This window comes from Miniopterus schreibersii, assembly GCF_964146895.1.
Source record: "Miniopterus schreibersii genome assembly, chromosome: 11".
In the NCBI taxonomy this organism is placed as follows: domain Eukaryota; kingdom Metazoa; phylum Chordata; class Mammalia; order Chiroptera; family Miniopteridae; genus Miniopterus; species Miniopterus schreibersii.
The window spans coordinates 43,970,566-43,993,389 of NC_138111.1; the positions used below are offsets into that span (position 1 = coordinate 43,970,566).

Sequence of the window (22,824 nt, forward strand, 5' to 3'; positions counted from 1 at the left end):
GATGCAGGGGCCTGGACCCAGGTGCATGATTCAGAAGTCCATATGCAGAGGAAATGAGCAGGTAACTCACACTTAGAGGAAATAAAACAGCAAACCATTATAAGAACAAAGAAATAATGAGAGGTCTTCTGTCAGTTTAGAAGAGGCAAAATCAGGAAACAACCGAGGTCTAAAACGGGCATAGAAGTAAAACTCTTCAGCATGAAATCCATACCCACCCATCTCTCATTCACAAGACAATACCTATGGGAGGTCAGACAAATGGCAGGGGTTTCCAACCAAACACATGGATTCTCTGGATGAATGCAGGCAATAGGATGGTCAGTTTGTCTGGCTGAGATTTTAAAACCCAGAAACATGACTACAAATGTGTTTTTATACAAAAACAAAAACAAAGTGAATATATGAACAATTCATAATTATGCCATTATCTCGGTTTCCATTCATTGTTTTTAAACAGCTTAAATCTTTTTGAGAGTAAAATAAATTAATGGAAGGATCTGGAATAGAGAACACCAACCTACTAAAATTTCAACAGCCACTTGTCTTCTCTCTTAGACACACTTAATAAACAACATGATTTAATTCTAGCAGTAACAGCTAACCTTTATTGGGCATGTATAATGTGTCAGGTACCATGCTAAGTGTTTTACTGTCATTATTTCATTTAATATGATATAAACACTATTAACAAATATATGATATAAACTTAGGACAAAAATGACTGATTTAAAAATTAGCATTATGATGAACTTGTATGATTTTGTAAATTCTTTGATATGTAACACAAAATGTATGTTAAAAAAGTATCCACTTATTTGCTTAAACTATAAACTTCTTTTACTCTGGTAGCAGTGTCCTTAAATTAATTGGCATGGGTACATTTACACAACAGAATATTAGTTGAACATAAAAAAGAAGGAAATCTTACCCTTTGCAACAGCATGGATGGACCTGGGGAGCATGATGCTGAGTGAAATAAGCCAGTCAGAGAAAGGCAAGTACCGTATGATTTCACTCATATGTGGAATCTAATGAACAAAATTAGCTAACAAGCAAAAGAGAGAGAAACTCATAAAGAGCAGGCTTACAGCTGTGTGGGTGGGGGGAGAGGGTAGAGGGATTGAGCAAAATAGAAATAAAAAACGGGAAAAACCTCATGGACACTAACAACAGTGTGGTGACTGCTGGGGGGAGTCGGGATGGGCAGAGGTGGAGGAAGGGAAAGGAGGAGAAGTGGTGAGAGAAGGAAACTTGACTTGGGGTGGTGAACACCTAATACAATATACAGATGCTATATTATTTGTATACCTGAGACCTGTATAATTTTGTTAACCAGTGTCACCCCAATAAATTCAATAAAAAGGGAAATACATATAATGGGGGGAAATTTATTGGCACGGACAAATTTGCTTTGAACTGTCAATGGTATAATGAAAGAAAGTGGGACCAGGCATAGCCAATAATTAATTTCCATCTGTTTTCCCAGTGAGTAATCAATCTGCACTAACATAAATTATACTCTGAGATTCGACATGCCCCATTTTCATCTGGCTAGTGTCACCTTCAAATAAAGGAACCTCAGTTAAATTTTAACATAATGGATTTCAGTTTGTGGGTATGGTGGTCAGTTTTATGCGTACTTGGCTAGCTTCTCGTCCTCAGTTATGCAGTAAAACACTAATCTAGGTATTGCTGTGAAGGTATTTTTTCAGATGTGATTAGCATCTACAACCAGTTGATTTTTAATCCAACCAGTTGAAAGGCCTTAAGAGCAGACTTGAGGTTTCCCTGAGGAAGAAATTCCAGCTGTGGACTGCGTACCCAATCCTGGAAGCTAGGAACTCTGGCACCACCTTGAGCCGCGCCCCCCCAACACTGTCACTCCATCCCCACTCCCTGCCCCAACTGCCACTAACCTGGTTCAGACCTCCATGAAGCCTTATAAAGTGCATGCTGTCCTAACCGGCGTAGTGACTTCTAGTCTGTGTCCACTCCACACTTCAACTCACCGTCTGTATGATCAGTCCCCCCCTTGTCAGTATCCAGTTTTAATACCTCCGACTGCCTCAAGGAAAAAGGGTGTATCTTACTATTTTTGTACACCCAAGGGCTCAGCACAATATCAGACTCAGAGTAAACGGTGGGTGAGTAGCAGTAAATCCTCCAGCACATGAGAAGCACAGACCCTTCTCTGCTGGGCAGGGTCCTTCTGAGAGTGATAACTAAGATAAGTCACTAGGTGAGCACTGCTTTGGGCTCACATGATCCTCGTGAAGTTGTTGTAAACAGCTCTACTGAGCTATAATTGATATACAAAAGTACTCCACATACTTAGTGTGTACAATGTGATTACTTTGGACATAATGCAAACACCTATGGTACCATCACCACAATCAGGGTAACAGATATTCTCACCACTCATACCTTTGTGAGAGGTTTTTTTTCCTGTCTCTTTTTTGGGGGAGGGATCACCAAAGTGCTTTAATTTTGTAAAGTCAGTGAATTCTATGGAGCCGTTCCCTACAAAAAACACATTTTGCCCATAATTTCTGGAATTTCATGAGCTTCCTAAAAGCCATCCATCCATCCATGGATCCCCCCATTACGGTCCATGGGCCCAAGTTAATGACCTCTGAATAGAACCAAATATCACTGGTTCAAGTTTGATTTTAATTCCCTCTGGTTTGAGTCTTAGCTTCCTTTCCCTTCTCTGCACAATTTTTTTTTTTTTTCACTATTATCAAGCATCCATATAACCCAGAGAGACTGGGTATAGTATTCACTGAAAGATGATTCCACCTACAAGAATATTTAGTTCTCAGGAAGGAAAATATTTCGAAGGACACTGTTGGTCCGTTGTCAGTCACAATACACTGCCCTGGGTTGCAGGTATGTGGTTCAACAATGCGTTCTACTGAAATAGCTACCCTTTTACCTCTGAGGCCCCGTGTTTGCCTTTCAAGCTAGCTGTAAGGATGGGGAAATGGAAAAACCAGGGGAATGTAACTTAAGCTCAGTCACGAAGCAATTCATGGCACGGCTTAAAAGGAGCCCATACCTCCTGATGTCCAATTCAAACACTGCTCTAAGACACAGCCACCTGCCCAGTATCCACCACGAGAAGTTTTTACATCAGGCTTATCCAAGCCTGTGTGTGAAGTCACCCTGAAAATAAATCTTCACAGCTCTGAGAGCCAAGATGCAAACAAATGGGAAAATAGTGCCCATGGATATCAAAGACAAAACACAACTGAAGCTGAAAAGGGAAGACAAAAGAGAACTAGCAGAACCAGCAGTAACTGCACACGGGAAACAGCATTTCAGAAGCGGAGATGAAGGGCGAAAGCCCAAGAAGGGCATGATATTTTAGGACATTATATTTAGGCAGCAGAGAGTCTGAGCTAAATGCTTTTATTCCAAAATCATTTTCATTGAGAATCCACAAAATCTAATATGAAAAGGGGAATGCAACGCTTAGAAGGCTTCTGTCAGTCAATCAATCAAAAAAGCAATTATCTAGGAACTGTTTCTATAAGGTAGCTGTGCTAGGCGCTATACAGCCTCAACTGCTCATTAAAGCACCTGTCACAGGGTCCTCATTCCTTACACAGTTGGCCAGAGCTATGCCAAACACCCTTAATTTTTGTCCTAATTAAGAATTTTCAGGGGGAAATAGAAATAAAACTACTTTACCATGCAAGACAAAGCACTAAAATGTAATCGAGAACAACGAAAAACCCATAGATATCCCCCTTGCTTTCAAACAACAGAATCTAACGCTTAAGAATCTCTATCAGTGGCAAAGGAACTCTCAGAAACCATGTTCCAATGCATTTTCTAAGCAAATTTATCACAGCATTTCCCCTACTGCACTGAAATCGAGTGTCTCCATGTGTCTCTTGTTGGAATGAAATCTCCAGGAGGGAGAGTTCAGGTCTTATTTGTTTCTAAATCCTCAGAGCTGGGGCAGGGCCTCACCTGTGAACCACAAAGGCTAACCACCCGAGCCGTGTTCGTTCTTAGGTGGGAGATGTAAGCTACAGATTTCACTCTCTAGCATCCGGTCCCCCTGACACCACCACGATTGAGGACAGGCTGCAGAAAAGTGCGATTATAACAAGCTACGATGATCCTGACATCCACTGCTGCGCTCTTAGCACTACCAGGTTCTTTTAAAAGCTCAAACAGGAAAGTACAGTATTTTGACTTAAGTTGTGCTTTTAAAAAGTGTGCAGCTAATACATTTTTCTCATTTCTGAAGTGGTCATTTCCATGTGTTCCTGACCATCTCACCTCAGTAGGTGCCCCTCAGTAATCATATCCGTTCCCTCCCTGCTTCGTTGCTTGCACTTTTGTTACTTGTTTTCTGTTTACCTTTTGTTGTTGGACTTCACCAAGATGAGGCAGCTCTGAGAGGACAGAGAAGGTGTCCGTCCTACATACACTTACATCTAGGGGTCTAATGCAGTGCCTGACACACAACACGTGCTTAAGATATATTTGTTGAATGGAATAAATGAAATTACTTGAGACTGTATTTCTCAAGTAATTTACTTGAAGAGTAGTTTGATGAGATGCTCTAGAGGAAAAAGAAGATTGTTTCATTGGCCAAGTAACTTTGAGCAATGCTTAATATTATCTTCCCTCTGGAATATTGGTATATCCAAGGTTCTGAGAACTCTTGCAAGAAGGAAACCATTAAATTCTATTTAACTCAGTATTTCTCAGATTTATAGGACAGCAAACACTTTTGAAAAGTAAATATTGAAGAACATCCTAGGAAATGTGTTCCAAAGAACACACTTTGGGAAATATTGCTTTAAGAGCTGAAAAAGACACTGTCATTTACCATGCAGATGATAACAGAAAACGACTGGCAGAAAAGTGAGTCTCACAGGCTCTTCTAATACATGCTTCCGTTTAGGGAAAGTGATGTATTTTCACATTACTTTTTAAGATTCCAACAACTGCACAAAGCAAAGTGAACCTAGTAGGCCCAGAGACAATAGTATTTATTTTTCTGTATTTAAGACTGAAACCAGCTTCTCTGATCTTACTACTTACTCTCATGGACAACTGCCCCTACCCCACTGCTTTCCCACCCCCAAATGTGAGCTCCCAACCCCTTTTAAACACTCCAATCACCATGTAGCATCAAAATGCTCTCAAAAGCATAGCTGGTTTCATATTGGATCTGCTTAAAACAGAAGCCTCCAGACAACTGGTTTAAATTCCAAATCAGTACCATAGGCCTAGGGTTAACTGGAATTTTTCATTTAAATTTAATTATTAGCATCACTATTTTGAATAAAAAGTATTTACTTTACAAAAGCATACCCAGAGTCTTTCTTGAAATCAGTTTCTCCTTAACTGAGGCATCAGGACATTCAGGCATGTAGTATCTCTTACCATCATTTTGAGGATGTGATACAAATAATTTGTTACCGATGATTGTTAACAAGTACAGAAGTTAGTAACTGACTCACTTAAAAACAACAACATATTAGTGCCATTTTAACATCACTGCTGTAACAGCATCTCTCTTATCTGAATTCCAATATGATTTCTTAAATGTGAGAGGAAGGGAGGGGAGCTAGCTCATCTTGAAATGGTATGTCCCTGATATATGCTTATTACTAATATTCCATTAAGAGCTGGAGTGATTTTAGTATATTCCTGAGCAAGGGAGGGAGGGAGGGACAGAGGGAGGGAGGGAGGGAGGAAGGGAGGGATTGTCAGAACCTGGGAAAGCCTGAGCACGTCATCTACCATGGAGATGATAACAGAAAACTGACAGAAAACTGAGCCTCATGGGCTCTTCTATTACAAGCTTCCATTTAGGGAAAACTATGTATTTTCCCATTACTTTTTAAGATTCCAACAACTGCACAAAGCAACGTGAACCTACATGGTACCACGCTTAATGAAATTGTTTACAGTGTTGAGTATAAAAGGCTCTGAACAGATTCCAAAGAACTGCCAGTTCTCCGTGAACAGAGCTGCATTAAATCAGCTGCTCTACTCTAGTCAGAAAGCTGCCCGGAGCTGCTCTCTGAGTAGGGAATACAATACATGTCGCAGTCACACGCTTTTCAAAGGCTGGGCTTGGTTTCTAACAGCTTGTGTTGAGGTCCCCAAAGTGAAAGTCACCGACCACGGTGGGCCGAAGGTGAACGTGTAACAAACCTTTCACAACTCACACCCAAAGCTTGGAACCCGAGGAAGTGTGAAGCGGAGGAAAGCTTCCTGTCATCTCTAACTTCTGGCCCAGCATTCTTCACATTCACTTTTTTAAAAAGTCCATTCTGATAAGAGGCCAGAGTTGAAGGAGACTGTCCCTGCTTATGGCACTTCCAAGGTGAAAATGAAAAGCCCCGATAAAGCTCACGGCCCGGAGGAAAACTCCGAGTGGCTTACTGCCTTCGTTTTCGCTCAGGCGGCCTCTCACTACCAGGCCCGACTGCAGGGCAGGCTCTGCCTCTGCTCCGCAGCTACATCCTGCTCGCGCTGGACGCCATCGCTGGCGACTCGAGTGTTTCAACACTCGCTTATCTGTGTAGCCTTGATTTTATAAACTCGAGATCTGCAAAGCACATTCCACAGAAGAAGTCTGCACCTCAGCTGACGGGATGTGTGGGTGTGCACGCATTAGACAAAGAGAAAAGTTACTCTCTGCATGCGATGAGCCAAATTATCCCAATTCCTTTGTAAAGAGGTTTTTCTTTTCCTTTCTCTTTTCTCTTTCTGCGGCATAAATAATATTTAGCTGAGATTTCAGGTTCTTGATTTTCAGTAGGCCCAGCAGGTGTGGCAGAGGGCCGCATGCCCAGGGCCAGGGCATCCCTTACGAGATCTCTGCCCGGCCTAATAAGCCTCGTCTTACAGCTGAAAGCGCCTTGTCACTGGCCCCGATTTCAGAGTCAGGCCTTGTAAAGCCGGCAATGTTAAGACCAAAATAATGTCATTTAGTATCTGGGGGGGGAGAGGGGTTAAAAAAAGGATTAGAGGCAGGCAGGCCGGGTATATTAAATGAGTCCATGACTAACAGGGTGTGACAGAAAAGGGTTTTATTCTTTTCAACAAAACAATTCCCTAGGGCTGGGACCATTACTCCACGGTGCCTTTATCACCTTGGAATTTTTATGGTTATTTTTGATGAATTCACATTTTTCTAAAGGCTTTTTTGAAATGATGCCAGTTTTCAATTTTTAATTAAAGTCGTAAATAATCTTAATTCTGCCTTAAAAGGTTTATTGTTTCTTACTTTTTTTTTTTTATTATTGCTGCCAGGAAATATTTCAAATACCAAGGCTTGATGTGAGTTAGCAATTACAATCTCTCCAAGGTCTAGTAACAACATTGTATCATGTAAATATTACACCGGTAGAGCAGCACAAGGTTCGAAAATGCGACTGACTGATTCCAGGTTTATTAGCACTGCTTCTCCTGAGAGCGACATTTCCTCTTTTTATTGGATGGAGCAACTTTCGTCATTTTAATATCCATAAATTAATCCATCACAGATCTATAAATAATTTTTTAAATCTTCAGATTAAAAAAACAGGTTAAAATTCAGAAAATAAACACAGTAAATTTGTCACTAAGGACCAGGCAGTGAAAGTCAGCCAAATCCAATTCAACCATCTGCAGAAAACAGAGTGAGCACCAAAAGCTAAATTGTTGGACAGATGAAAACTTACTTTACTTAGGATAAAATTAAGACAATACTGAAAAACTTGACATTGGATTATAATACTGCTCCTTATTTACTAGATTGCTTATTGAAGGTTGTCTGCAGATTGTCTATAAATTTATATTTTGTAATCTCTAAGTCTCATTTTCTTTTTTAAATTAGTGCCCTGAGACTCTTTCACATAATCAAACTACTCTTCCTTTATACAGAGGCTGAAATGTACCATGTTTGAATAGAAACCATTAACAATTCCTGAAAATATACATTATGTTTTCATATCTACTGTCAATATCCTATTGTAGCTTATTTGTCTAGATAAGGGACTTACATTCTGTCACGTCCATGACAACTGTTACTATCTATGCAGGTGCTCTCCAATCTAAAGATAGATTTGTCATTAGAGTAAAACCAAATTATGGCCTGGAAAATGGTCATATTTTGAGGGAAAAAACACTCAGCAAGAGTTTTTTTATGTGTGTGTGTTTTTTACAAACACAGCTTAACACTTTAAGTTTCTAAGATATACACAGACAATGACAAAAACCATTAGGCAGTAGTTCTGCTGAACATTAAGGGTAGGCAACAATGGCGTGTTATTGTAAGACTATTAAACATCTCCTTACAACTTTATTTAAATTATAATTCATTTGGCAGTTCCTTTGCTCTTTTAAAATAAAAGAACACATCCAATTCATGTCAAGTGATCATCTATTATTGTTGATAACATTATCTGTTGATAACAATCCTCTGTTACCAATTTACTGGGATTCTGATTAAAAAGACTTAACTATATTTATAGAGAAAAAATGAATGATTTTTAACAATTGACTTACAAAAGTGGGCTTGTATACAATGAAGAATACCTATCACATCCTTCTAATGATATTTTTCTAACTCACAGTGAAGAGGTGAAATCATTTCCGTATATAAGACCTCAACTGGCTTTGCGGCTAACATCTCTCAAGGAAGAAAAAGCTCAAATAATGAGAAGACTACAGAGCATTTCCCAACAGAAAAGTGTTAAATCCCTATAAACCGTGAAAGAATACAAGGCTCTAGTTAGCTAGAAGTCATGGTGACTTGAAAACCATGGCCATAGGGTTCAATCACTTGAAGTAAGTTGAGTCTTAAACTTCCCTTAAATTTGTTATGAAGGGCCTTTAAATGAATCAGGTATTCATCTGGACACAAATACTCAAAAAGCCAAGGTCAAAGTCAACATATTTTCTGCCATGGTCAGAAGGTACATGTTGGTCCAAAAGTTTATAAACTCGATTATTAGGAAATGCCTTGTGAGGGGTTAGCGCCCCATCCCTTGAGGTGTTGAAGCACAGCATGGCCATCCACTTGCTGGGGGTCTTGTAAGGTCAGGAGAACTAGTCAGGTGGGGTGGCTGGTTAATTTTTAACATTTCTTCCAAATGTGAGATACTATGATTTCTATAAGCTTTGAAAGATGTATTAATCTCTCATTGATGTCAAAGTATTTTAGGTTCAATTCCTTTATCAGATTTTCATACACAGTATTAAGAAACATCTTTTTTCTAAGCTTAACGGGAGGAATGCTTCTATTCTTACTCATCCTAGAAATTCCCTACCTCCTCCTTCAGAGCTAAGCTGATTTTAGTCGATTGACATTTTATGAAAAAGCACTTATCTCCAGAAAGGATGTCTGTTGTGCTATTTTTCCCCCAATTCAATTTTCTTGTTATTTGGACTTAATTTTCATAAAAGCCTTTTACTACTTTCCAGTTTAGGTGACTTACACTTAATTTTCTCTCATTCCTATTGTACAAGCCCTCTCCAGAAATTCATATCTGGCTCTCAGCTATGCAAACTTCAGCCTTGCTATTTCAGGAATCCCTCAGAGCATTGTAACAAAGCGAGTACCGCAATAAAGAGAGTCACGGGAATTGTTTTGGTTTCCCAATACCCATAGTAGTGTCTATTAAGTGTGCAGTAGCATTATGTCTAAAAAACAAGGTACATATCTTAATTAAAAAATAATTTATTGCTAAAAAATGCTAAGCCATCATCTGAGCCTTCAGGGAGTCAATCTTTTTGCTGGTGGAGGGTTTTTTGAAAAACAATACCTGGGAAGAGCAATAAAGGAAGAGCAATAAAATGAAGCACACCTATGATTTCATGGAAGACTTCTCTGGGCAAAGAGTCTAACACATATCATTACCTTGAGAAGTGTAAGAGTTTCCAGTGCCCTGCAGAAGCTCCCAGTACTGCAAGAACTTAACTGCTTTTTCTGGCTGGGTAACTTCTTTATAAAAATTACCTTTTTCCTCGCTTGTTGATCTTTGGAAGAATGTGCCTTCACGTGCTTTCTTAAGGAACTTGGGTCTGTGTAGCGTTTGGTGCATCCTGGAATCTGACAAGCATAAGGTTTCTAAATAGGAAAGAAAGAAAGAAACAGCTGTGGTTAAATCACAAAGGTAACTGAGAGAGGTTTACTCAAAGACTACTGGCTTCAGAGCATGAGCTGTTACCAAATGACTGATGTGAAATGATGGGTAATACTCGGGCATTTTAATCAGAAAGCCCAGTAAAGTTTGCATCAAGGTAAAAGAGAGTAAACTTTCAAGAAACAAACAGATGGCCTATCTTTGATGATGTTTAAAAGATTACTATAGAGTACGGTCTTACCAGGAACCTCTCATGGCATTTTTTTTTTTAACATGGAAATTATTAGTAAGCATTTCCAGTCATACTTACAGTTATGTTCCCCTGAAAACAATCTTTGGGACTGTCAGAAACTAGGAAACACATATTCTTTAAGAGTTCAGGTATAAAGAAGCTGTAGAAAAGTCCAGAAAAGACTGGGAATGTTTCAGAAGAAACCTGATTCAGAAAGAGAGAGGGAGAGAATTAAAAGGGAAAATTAGTAGACAGTGAGTAGGAGACAGTAGGTTTCAAACAACAGACACATGAAAAGTCAGCCAGAGAGACATTAATGTGATTAGTTGTAGAGCAGTCCTGGTGCTAAGCCTGGGCCACGTAGGTAAGCCCTTGGCTGAGCGTGACGAGAACACAAGTTTTGGCTGCTCCAAGTCCCCCCATGCCCCTGAGAGATGTGATGTGCGGGGCCTAAGGCTGGGTCTAGAATCTTTTTTACTTCTGTACTGTAAAGTTATTTCCCCTGTTCAGGTATTAAAATACTGATAGAAAAATGAATTAAAACTATTTAGGGTTAGAATTATGAACTCAGTGATCTTTATGGGAAAACCATTTTCTTGTAAGTAAAGAATCCATTTAGTTGAAGAAAGATATTTTATCCAAAATTGTGACGGCATTTAGCATAAGGATACTTACCGAAAAAGAACGAACACCTAAATTTAAATAACAAATTCTTTAAGCAACTACAGTTTGCTCTTTAAAACAAATGTTTAATTTCGATATGATTTTAAGAGAGCTTACCAATTTGTTAAAACACAATAAAAATTTCAACAGTTTGGGTCTTAAGGTAAAAATGATGATTTTAAAAAGATTTAATAAAGAAGTGATTTTTAAAAATAAAAATAGCTGAGCTTTAAAAGCTACCGCATTGAACTGAATCATAAAATCATTATCTAAGGTAGTTTTCCTCAAAAGATTTAAAGAAGGATATATTTTTTTAAATTCCAAAATGATTTTAGAAAATGCTCTTAGTTTGATTAGCTAAAATTAGCTGCAAGCAAAGAAGGGTATTGTAGAACCCTACCACTTAGCCTCACAATAGTTCTTTCAAACTACAGATAACTAGCTAGACTAGAAGCAATTTCTCAAGACAATCTTGTCTCATGAATGTTCATTCTTCCATGATAAAGTTTAATGATAAATTGAAAAATTTATTGGATTCTACCCAGACCATTTTAGACATACAAAATAGGGCATTTTTAACATAATTTATTCTTCATTCCTATTTCTACCTTTAAAAAATACTGCTATTCACCAAATTTATGCATTTAATATTCTATTCTGTTGGTCCTAAAGTCACGGAATTCAATTCAGCTGGAGCAGGAAAGGTCGATCTTACACCTATATTACTCTAATTATATTTCACATATTCACTAGGCAAAACATCACACTTATGTATATCGGGAGATAATTCTGTTTAGAAAGGTTGCCTGACATATAGTTAAAATGACTTCTATCAATATGACTAATAGAGACTAATATAAAATTTAATAAATATGTCAACTGTAACATCAGAAGAATATTAAATATGTATGAGGAGGTGTGTAGAAATCACAGTATCTTTTCAAAATTCAAATTCTGGTGTAGTTTAATAATAGACATCAGAATGTTAACACTGGAAAAGTACTGTCATGAATACATTATTTGCAAGAATGTGGGATAAGAGATCTGTGATGTGTAGGATACACTTATCCTGATGGCTTTAAGTGAAGTGAAATTACGTACAGTCTACCTGACCTCCTATAAGGAAAAATGGCATCAAAGCCTGAGAAATGCAAAGGAGGACTTTCAACATAATTGAGAAAATGAAAGGGAGGGTGGAGTCTGGAAAAGACATCTGCAAATGAACAAAATGTTACAGCTCTAAGGGAGTTAAGGTGTGGTAATGAAAATCAGTTGTCCGAATAGTGTTTATGTCAAGGAATATGTGGCTGCTAACACATAGAAAACCTGATGAATCGGACCCTGGGGAAAGAGTTGGGATTCTTTTTAGATTAAAGGTGAAAATACCAAAGCAAAGCAAAAGGCCAGATTCACTCTCAAAACCATGCCAGCCTCCAATTTTTACGCCAAGAAGAAAAGAACCAGAGTAAGAGGGAAAAAAAAGTAGGTTTCCAGTTGTTCGTATGGCAAACAATACAATAATTAATAATTAATAATACAAGAATAAACTGTTTCTAGTACTCACAACTGTAAACCTACTTTTGCCACACCCTGTACAGTGTGTGTCTTAGTACATCTTGGTATTTGAACACTTATTTTAATGCCCAATCTGTAGTGGTCATTCCCTGCACTGAAATCTACTGCATGACAGCCCCTAAACTGCCTCTGCTTTGCACACAGAGGTTACCAAAGAACCCCTTTGTCCCAGGCAGCTGTAATATTTAGGATTCTCGTGACTGCAGGAAAATGAAGGAAGAGCCAAACAGGGCCCCTCTGGCCCTTTACCAGGTTCCGCTGCTGCCCTTGGCATTGCCCCTATAACCTGCAGACCATAAAGCAAACACCTTCACCACCCCACTATCAAAAGGGCACTTCCTCACACCGGGGCCTCGGGCTGGAAGTTGGAAAGCTCCTGCCATTCTTACAGTGTCCAGATGTGTCCTCTGGTGCTTGGCGCGGTCACTGGAGTTACTGAACGCCTTCTGACAGCCCGGATGCTGGCACAAGTAAGGCTTTTCGCCCGTGTGGCTCCGCAAGTGGATCTTGAGATTTTCAAGCCTTGAAAAGGCCTTCTTGCAACCTTCAAACTGCAGAGAGAAAACAATTTCGGGTTGTTGAGAAGGGCCCTGATGCTTGAGTTTGAGGGACAGAAAAAAAAAAATGTTCTTAATTTGTACTTAGCCTAAAACAAAAAAATTAAATGAAATCCAATCAGTAACAAATATTACTTCTAAATATATCGCTATGCTTATGTGAAGCGCAGTTTTCCACTGAATATACATGCCACTTTCCGTACAAGATCTGGGTCCCAAGCCGATCCTGTGATTACTTATGTCAGAGAAAATTCACTGTGAGCCATCTGGCTCAGTTAATAAAAATACAGTAATGCGTGTCTTAAAGATTTATTAAAAAATTAACACACTTTTCCATTTCCAAATTGGTCTAAATTGAAGGAACCAGGAAGGAAGAAACTTTTTACAACTAATAAACTAACAAGAAAAACCAGAGTGATGTATGAGAAAAAAAGTGAACTGAAGATCCAAGAGTTCGAGATGAAAAAAGGTATGTGTCACTGAATTATTATGATCATAGACTCGCTTAACTATATTTTAAGGGGTTTTCCAACTCTCAAAAGATAGAACTTGTTTAAGGGTGATGCCAAGCCTAACGAGACGACGCTTTTAAACATGCTTTCAGAAAGGTACCGAAAGACAATTCATTTAATGCTAAGTCATTTCCAAATAAAGTGATGGATTTATTTATTTATTTATTTATTTAAAGAAATTCGGTTACCTAGATCAAGAAGAGAAGAACTGAAAATGAAAGATTGGCAATTTCAAGACATGCTTCATTGGTTTATCAATAATATATACTGATGGTAATTTTTACATAATGCCTTCTGTGGGCAAAATATCAACCACCATTAGCTGGTCAAAGTGATTCCAATCCTTGAAATGACAACCTAATAAAGAAAATGCATTAGAGCAAGCCTATAAATGAGGCATAGAGGTGAGGTGGGCATTTATTCTTTAACTCTCTCATTGGTGCCAACTCTCTCATTGGTGCTAAGCCCCAGAATATTTATGTCACTTTGACAGCTTTAATAGCACTGGAGTTTCCACTGAAAGAGAAACTTATGAATATGGAAAAAAACTAATCAGAACAAAGCATAATATGTTTAAAGCAATTAAGAAACCACACTTCTTAGAGAGGAATGTGTGTGAGGAGGGGTGTGGGTAGGGCAGAATCTGAGGAAAGAAGGTAAATAGAGGATGGTTTCCATTCAAAATGAGCAGGTATAACCTAACCTTACTTCAAGATTTTTCATAAAACTCCTTGGTTCTCTTGCTTAGATGATGGAGTACATTGTTCATGAAGGGATGACCCAGAGCTGGCCTAGTTATCTGACTTTTCATTTTTAAGTAAAGGCCGAACTAATGAGAAAGGACAGTCAGGCATGTCACAGCTCCATCTCTTTAAGTTGTCCAGATTTTGCATGCGGAAGTATTTTAAGAAATTTATGAAAGTTGAACTTATTTTTGATTGAGAGTTATACATGTTTCACAGACATATGCTGGTTTATTTCAATTTTGATATTTTGCTTAAAATAATTTTGGTGTTTTCCTGATTTCTGTTTCACATAAAAATAAATTTAGCCTGAACAGAAGAGGACTGCTGACGAAGCCAACTACTTTTCCGGCAGAGGGAAAGATGGAAGGCTACGTCGCTAGAGGGAAAGAGGGGTTAAGCGGCTTATTTCCACAGATTTTCGGGTGGGTCTCAGATTTGAAAATAAAGGGGCTCGAAATTAACCCCCAATTCATAGCTCAGAGGCCTCTATTGACCAAACCTCTGTTTTTAAGGTTCTCTCTGAATGACGACTTAGAGCAAACTCCTGGCGCTCAGGTTATTTTACTTGGAATCACTTGATGGACCACACTTAGGTCTAAAATGAGCCTGTGGTTTTGGACACATCAAGCCTGTTGCCTATTTCACAGCAAGGCTCTTTTGTAGGGTGGACACCATTCCAGGGCCAGTTCCAGGGGTACATACCCAGACCTGGGGAGGCCCCAGCATCCACTCCCTTCTGCAGTCCCTGGATCTTGGTAAAAGAAAAAGCTGCATTGTTTCGGCACCAACACAGGAGTGGAGAACCACTTGAGAATAGATTAATGAAGTTTCTGTGAGTACCGGACAAACAAGACCCCTGGATCCACCATGGAGTGATTAGAGGGATCTCAGGCACATCCTAGAACTGATTCAGGCTGCCCACTGGATCAGACACAAGCTGAATAAAGGCTGTTTCCAAGGTCTCTCTAGTTAAGTGTCCAAGTAAATGCCCAATTAAAAATCAACTAATTGCTATTATTTCTGTTAACAGAAGCAATGATCAAAGACGAAGAGGCTTGCTACCTTGCAAGCAAGTCAGTGAAAAGTGAACTACATCTCAGAATATCCTGACCATTTATTTAACAGCAAAGATGGAGGAAAATCTGAGCACACAGACTGAAATGACAACAAAAATATTATCTATAAAATCATGAAAATCCAGCTGATTTCAGATGTCTCTTCTGTTAACATGAAAGGCCAGGAGACAAAAGTATGAATATTACTTGTACTAGCGTCTTAGTATTTTCAGGGGAAATGATTAAGAGCGAAGGGGTTGTATAAATAAAGGCAAAAGAAAGGTAATGTCATGGACTCGGGCTCAATCGGCACCACGTGCTCACTCTCACCGAAGAAATTCACTTGCAAAGACCGTGAGCCCACGACCAGTAAAATCGGGCTCAAGAACTGACAGGCGGCTCGGTGGGGAGACCTGACATCCAGCTTCTCAGGTGCACCCAGGGCAGTGCGCCTGACGGGACTTGCCACTCTAACAATTCGGCAAGGGGCAGGAGATGCTGTTCATCTCTCTAATGGTGTCTGGATGAAACTTGAAAGCAAACAATTCTGTAATGAATCATTATCATTCATTATGGAAATAACCCTGTAATTCAGCACAGGAATTTCCTCTCCTTCAGGCAAGTTTACCCCTAGAGTTGTAAGTTCAATTCAATGCAAATACGTTAAAAATAAACTAACATTTAGGTGGAACTACAAAAGATCGTTACAAAATGCCCAAACTGAATGCTTCGGGTGTTGGGGCAAATGGACACCCTTTTCGCTTGTTATTATTTTTTTCAAGTTTTCCAAATCTTTACTGAGTCTCTAAACCCAGGGAAGCAAGGACCACAGGAGGAGTGCTTCCTTGGTTCGGCCAAGTGTTTTCTTACTGAGATTCCTAAAGTGCAATGTCCGTCCTGAGATTTAAGGTTCAAATTGTCACCTGGCTGCTCATGCCACTGCCACCAACCAACCAACCCTACACAAAAACTGACCAATATCCTAGTCTTAGGTCTTCTCCCACCTGGACTGGCTGTGGAAGCAGGAACCTAGGGCTCAGTGACACACAACTGGCCTGAGGTTGCCTGTAGTTCAAACACAAGCCCTTGATGAGAAGATTATAGAAAAAACAACAAACTCTCAGAATCCAGCAAGATAGCAGAAGGAGGGAAGGTGGGAGGGGAGTGATGGCGGGGAAGTGGTCTGGCATACATCAACAATTTCATCTAAATAGCATTCCCCTCCCTCTTCCCAGCCCCCTCATCAAATACCAAGTGGGCCCTATGAGTGTGGCACTATGTGTTCGGCACTGGGAGGAACAAAATGAGTAAAACTTAAGACTTCACGATGGGAAGACGGAAACAAATTCAATGGGTATGTCTGGGCAGGTCACATACTGATGAGCCTTGAGCAGCGATTCTCAAAGATGTGGTACCTGGGCCTTCATTATCAGTATGTCCTGGGAGCTTGTCAGAAATACAAATTCTCTAGCCCCGCCCCAGATTTACAGAACAAAACCCTGGGGCTGGGTCCCAACATCTGAGTGCTAACAAGCCCTCCAAAAGATTCTGACACGCCAGTGGGCCAGTGAGTGTAGGAACGCCAGTGAGCATCTCTCAGGATTTACCCACTTCTAACTGGGACAAGAGTCCCAGCAGCGGCCCTAGACCTAGACTGGCAAGAAGCATCTCCAGTCCGGGGGAAGGCAAGATCATCTCTTCCTGCACTGCGAATGGGACGAAATCTCAGAATGCCAGTCTCATACTAGGGATTCTTTAAGCTCCCCTCTTTAATTTGCTGCCAGGCAGATGTCTGGTTCTGAAACAGGTATGACTGCAGGTTCCCTCGGTGGCCTCCTGACCAACAGAACATCCCGCGTTTCCAGGGCCCGTCACAGTCCCCTGTTGAGACAAAGTGCTGGAGGGGAGCCATCGTTTTCCATTTGCACATTTCAGTGGCTTTGCAGACACACACAAGAACAAAACATGAAACTGGAAGTGACAGAACTTTAAATCTCACGGGTCTTGAAAAGACTGCACTGCAAGAAGCCTCACCCTGAGAAATCTCTCTTTAACTCTGTGGCTGTTTTCAAGCAACCAACTTTATTTAAAAAGTATAAGTTGCCTTAAACCCAGAGAACCCTGGCTGGCATTGCTTTGCTAATTTAGGAGATTATTTCATATTTAAAGGATCACAACTGAACTGTAATCACCATCTCTATATATTGGCTTGATTACAGATTGTTGACATTAGGTGGCATTAAGATGACCTTTGAAATATTACTTTCCCTTTCTATTAGAGGCTTTTGTGTAAGGTTCTGAAAATAAAGGCTCATTAGACACCATTAAAATAGGATTTATTCCATATGTGTAACCAATAATCAAGGAGACTGTTACTCCCTCCCCTAATCAGCTACTCAGAGAGCCGAGAAGCACAAGTTCATATTAGAAGAAGTAATAACAGCAAACCTTTCCTGATGGGGTTTCTATACTATCACTAAAGTCAACAAAACCCAAACAGAAAGGAGTCTATGATGCTGGACATGCTTTTTAAAAATATACATTTGATTTCAATTAAGGCTCCGTGTTTACGACCCTTGGAAGTATATGCTTTTACAGTTTCATCAGCCGAGACTGATTAATCCTGTTAGTGATGGCTGATGCTACGACGGGCTGGGCAACGCCGGGAAATGGGAGATGAATTATATGCTGGTTTACACCTTCCACTTATAGCCCAAAGACAAGAGCGGTGAGAGGCCCTGGTGGGAAGGTCAGTGGTATTTCTAATGCCATGGATATAGCCAAGGTGACTTCCACAGTAGGCCCAAGAATTCAAGTCCACTTGAATCATGGACATACCTGCAAAAGGCGTAAATGAAAGATTGCTTCTCCTGGGACTCAGAGAGGGCCAAAGGAACAGCCGAGGGCCAAGGGCCACCTCACACATCGGAGAAGAGGTGAGAAATCTGACTGGTGTATTCAGCTGAGACTTAGAAGTGTCCTTCTGGGCTTCATGTCCTCATGAGTAACCTGGGCATCTTGTTAAAATGCAGATTCTGACTCGTAGGTGTGGAGTGAGGCCTGGGATTCTGCATTTCTAACGATCTCCTAGGTGGTACTTCTCTAAATGTTGAATGTTCGAAGGTTACACTTTGAGAAGGAAGGTCCTAGGGACCTTTAAACTCTCCTCAGGTTGAAAATGTACAGTTTGATGAGATTCTTTTTAAAAGGAAGAGAGAAAGTAAATAAAAGAACCAGAGCAAGAATAAAGAAAGGGCTTGCTTTTGATGAACCAAACTGTGGCAGCTTCGTCCTTAAAAGTGTGGAAGAGTAAAATCTAATTTTAAAATTTAGTTTGGGAAGGTAACAGAAAGTGTTGTCTGGGGGGGGGGGGGGAAGCAGAAGAAAAATCAGAAAGAAAAAAAAAGAGACAAAGAATCAAAACAGAAAGACTGCAGAAGCACAAGGGGCCACCTGACTTTGTTTCTTCTTCCGTCCCATTCGCATTTGGACATATGGTTCGCCTTGTGCCACCCCGTGGTTTCTGCACCAGGTGCATCCTTCTTAGTACTGGATGCTCCAGTAAATCTTCATATTCACTACATCAGTTGGTACAGTGTTACAAAAAGGGAGAGAAAGAGAAGAATTAAAATGTCCTGAAGCTTTCAGAAAGTGTGTAGCTCATGGATTCATTACACCGAGCGAGCGTGCGGGTTCCCGCCTCCCGTCCCGCTCAGCCCAGCCGCCGGGAGGATGGAAGCACCGCGGCCTTCGGCTTCCTGCCCTCACTCACGTTTTCAAGGCCAGCTGCCCCCAACCCCCACTCCCAGGTCCAAAACGAAAACAACATGCCCATACGAAAGGAGTTTCTATGCTTCCTTTTGGTTGATAAAAGGTAAAATCTGATTTTATCCTATTTCAAAGGTTCTGCCTGGAAGAACAGTGGCCTCCTTGGAAAATTCTTTAAAGTCATGGCAGGGTTACCCCGTTAACTTGAGAGCTCTCTTAACATCAGGGAAATCCCAAACGCCCCAAACTGATTTTCCAAAGGTTCTAAGTATCTAAATAGACTTGCAGTTGCGTTTCTGAGGGCAGCCTTCAAAGTTCCCCTGCCCTTGGCTTTGGCTGGGATCCCTGGAGGGAGGGGGAAGAGACTGAGTCAACCACTTCAGTGCCTGCCACTCATCTGGCGCTCTGAAGTGACCTACAGGGCTCATTTATCCAGATTTTCTGGAACTATTAAAAATTTTGTAGAATTAATATAAAACCCCTTCTGTAATGTTTTTCTAAGCCATAATAAAGAGATCCCAGTTACTATGTTTTTCCTTGTTATTTGGGTGTACAAAATGAATCTATTAACTAGCTCATAAATACAACTCCCTGGCTTGCTGTGCTTCTTGTTTCTGATTATGAAATCTGTATAAAACAAAGGTTACCTAAATGGGCAGTATGTATGGGTTTCTTATTAGTTTAAGGCAATTTGTTGCTTTTTAACATTGTGGGCCATGGGTAGCAATTGTCCCTTAAAAGGGTACTTTAAATGAGGTGACAACATAAGTGAGGGTGAACTTGAGAAACAAAAATGGAAAAAATGTTTTCGAGGAGCCGCATTACAATGTAGAGAGAAAAGTATTTCTGTGCCAACATTTGAACCATATTACATTTTTATGGAAATTATGAAGTGTCTGGTTTATAACAATTGCAAGGGGCTGGGCACAAATGGAACCTCATCATAGGCATTATATTCACAACTGGAAAAAGAATACTACACTTTGCAACACTGGTATTTAAAACAGATCATAGGCCCTCTCCAGTTACTCAACAAATACAAACTGCCATATATTATTCACGTTGTGTCAATACAATGCCAGAAAGCTACAATTTCAAGCAAATAATTATTTCTGTGAGTGGCTAAATAATACAAAAACTGGTTGTCTGGGATTGTTTAAACATAACAATAAATTAGTTGCCTGATATTTTGTTGTTGTTTATTAGCATTGATTTCCTGCAACAACTCCAAATATGTATCTATTAAAGTGTGCATGTTTCAGAGGTTCACAGTTGGACCTCTATAAATGTACTTCGATTATATGTCAGCAGAGCAAATATATTTAAGGCTACGTAGTTGGCCCTGCATAAATATATCTAAAAGCAATCAAATAATTTAATTTTTTATACCTGTGTTTCTAACCACCATATATCCAGATCTATTTCCATATACATATATCTACATAAGCACCATACTTCTAGGAAGAATATATATGCATACACATAAAGGCCACTCTAGGATGTTTTGCTACTCTTGTATTAATGAAAACAGTTTTTCAAACTCTTTAAGTACAAGTCCATATATATCAGGTATTGAGTTGCTTGCACATGCAGCACTTTATTAGGTTCTGTGATACACAAAAGAAACATCAGGCTCATACCTACATTTCCTGCATTCACAGAACATTCCTGGAGATAGATATACACCCAGAATAAATCTAGAATCTGGCCTGGCCTGCTCCGACACCCAAATTATTTTCTATATACTAAAGGTGAGGAAACTGAGAGAAAACGGAGGAATCGTCCTCTGGATTTTAGGCATTATTTTTGGCACTTTAAAAAATGTCAGAAACATCCTCTAAAATTCGGTTTCTCAAATTTCAGAAGACAGGTAGGGACAGATGAAGTAAAAGAGAACTACGTAAGCCAAAGGAAAGGAGACGTGAAAAACCAGAGGCAGAGAGGCTGCAGTCAAAGAGGGGTGTGGCATGTATGTGGTCAGGCCTGAGCCCACCCCCTCTGTCCGCCCACCTCTCCCACCCGGGCTATAGGCCAGTCCAGCTGCAGCTCCTTAATTAAGCAGCATGCTCCTTTTTGCCCCTGTGCCTCTGCATGTGCTACTTTCTGTGCCTGGTGACATCCTACTGACCCTTCTTTAGCTCCGTGTCATCTCCTCTGTGAGGCCTTACTTTATGCTTTCACCAAGGCACATTGGGTTACTCCTCACACACCCACCACACCTTGCCCACTGACTTGCTAAAGCCTGGAGTTACACTAATTGGATTGTTTGTCTCCGCCACTAGGCTTTAAGATTTATGAGGACAAGGGACGGAGTCTTATTAATCTTTTTATTGCCAGCACTGGGTACAGCGCTTGGCATATATTCAAGCGACCGCAGATTATTTGCTAAATAAATGCTAAGCAAAATAGACAGAATGGACTCTTTGTAAAAAAGCATATTGATTTCCTAGACTTCCTTGTGTAGTAAGCTCATTAAGGCCTTTTAATTAGGCAGGGCCAGTTACTGTTCGTGATGACATCAAACGGTCAACATCGCAAAAGCTATAAAATGCATTTATGGGTTTTGCTGGATTTTAATGTTCTATAGAACTACTGTAAAATATATATTTAATTATTTTAAATCTAATTATGCGAGGAAACAATACTAATAACAACATATGGTTGTGTTTTTTGTGTGTGGATGAGATGTATTAACTTCTTTATTGATGCTCTGAGAAATCTGTAGCAATACCACTGAAGTGAGTGAACTGTTTTCGTACCACACCCTTTTCCAAACTTGAGCTAAACATACACAGACCCATTTGGGAACATGTTATGTTATTAGCAATAACTCAAGGCACATAAATGTGTGCCTTCTTCATGCATAAAGGAAAAGAAACTTTAAAATTGCCCTTTAAAAGCTGAGCTAATATGCTCTCAAATATGCCAGGAAAGAGCCTCTCATCAGAGCGTCTCATGCAAAGAAAAAAAAAAAAAAAAAAAATCTTTGGGATCTTGCCCTTAATTGCCCTGAGTCAAATAACCCCAAACAGCAGGTCAAGAAATTTCCCATGATGCCATGCCCCTGCCCATCCTATAGCCAAGCTCTCTGAATGGGAGGCAGACACTACAGGCCCATATAATCCCAAGTTATAATCATGCCCAGCCCCAGAGTGCAGGGGGCTGCAGCAGGGCCTTGGCCCTGCCTTTCCTGTTGGCAGTGGACTGGCTGCCCTGTAATTGTCTCTGATGGCAAAGAGGAGAAATGCCACTGCTTTCCTTCAGTTTTATTAAGAATTGGCATGCTTGGTTTAACAGAACTAAGCAATATATTTATTTACTACGGTGTTTCCCAAAATGATTGCTAAGTTCTGTCATCTCTTGACTGAAACACTGTTTGCGGGTTGCAACAGAATGTATGCTAACATACATACAGCAACACAAACCTCAGTGACAAACTGTTTAAGTCAATTTGCTATCATATAGGCACATAGGTGCAAATATGTGCATATGCACTTGTGGGCACAGCCACGGGCACACACTTTAACACTCGCGCACATATCCCACACAGATTCTGTAATAAAATGTATGTATTTAAGATCTGTGTGCAGGGGTGTAGAGGCAAACA

At 40.0% G+C, this 22,824-nt stretch overlaps 1 protein-coding gene across 4 annotated transcripts in view; it reads right to left on the bottom strand.

The window, feature by feature from the left end:
* GLIS3 (GLIS family zinc finger 3) overlaps window positions 1-22,824 on the bottom strand; it is a 408,840-nt gene that overhangs the window by 85,474 nt on the left and 300,542 nt on the right. For all 4 annotated transcript variants that reach the window (XM_081150561.1, XM_081150560.1, XM_081150562.1 and 1 more), the window contains 2 exons: window positions 12,969-13,130; window positions 9,983-10,093 (listed from right to left, as the gene is read on the bottom strand). In XM_081150561.1, coding sequence (XP_081006687.1) covers window positions 9,983-10,093; window positions 12,969-13,130 — 273 coding nt within the window. The remainder of the gene's footprint in view (window positions 1-9,982; window positions 10,094-12,968; window positions 13,131-22,824) is intronic.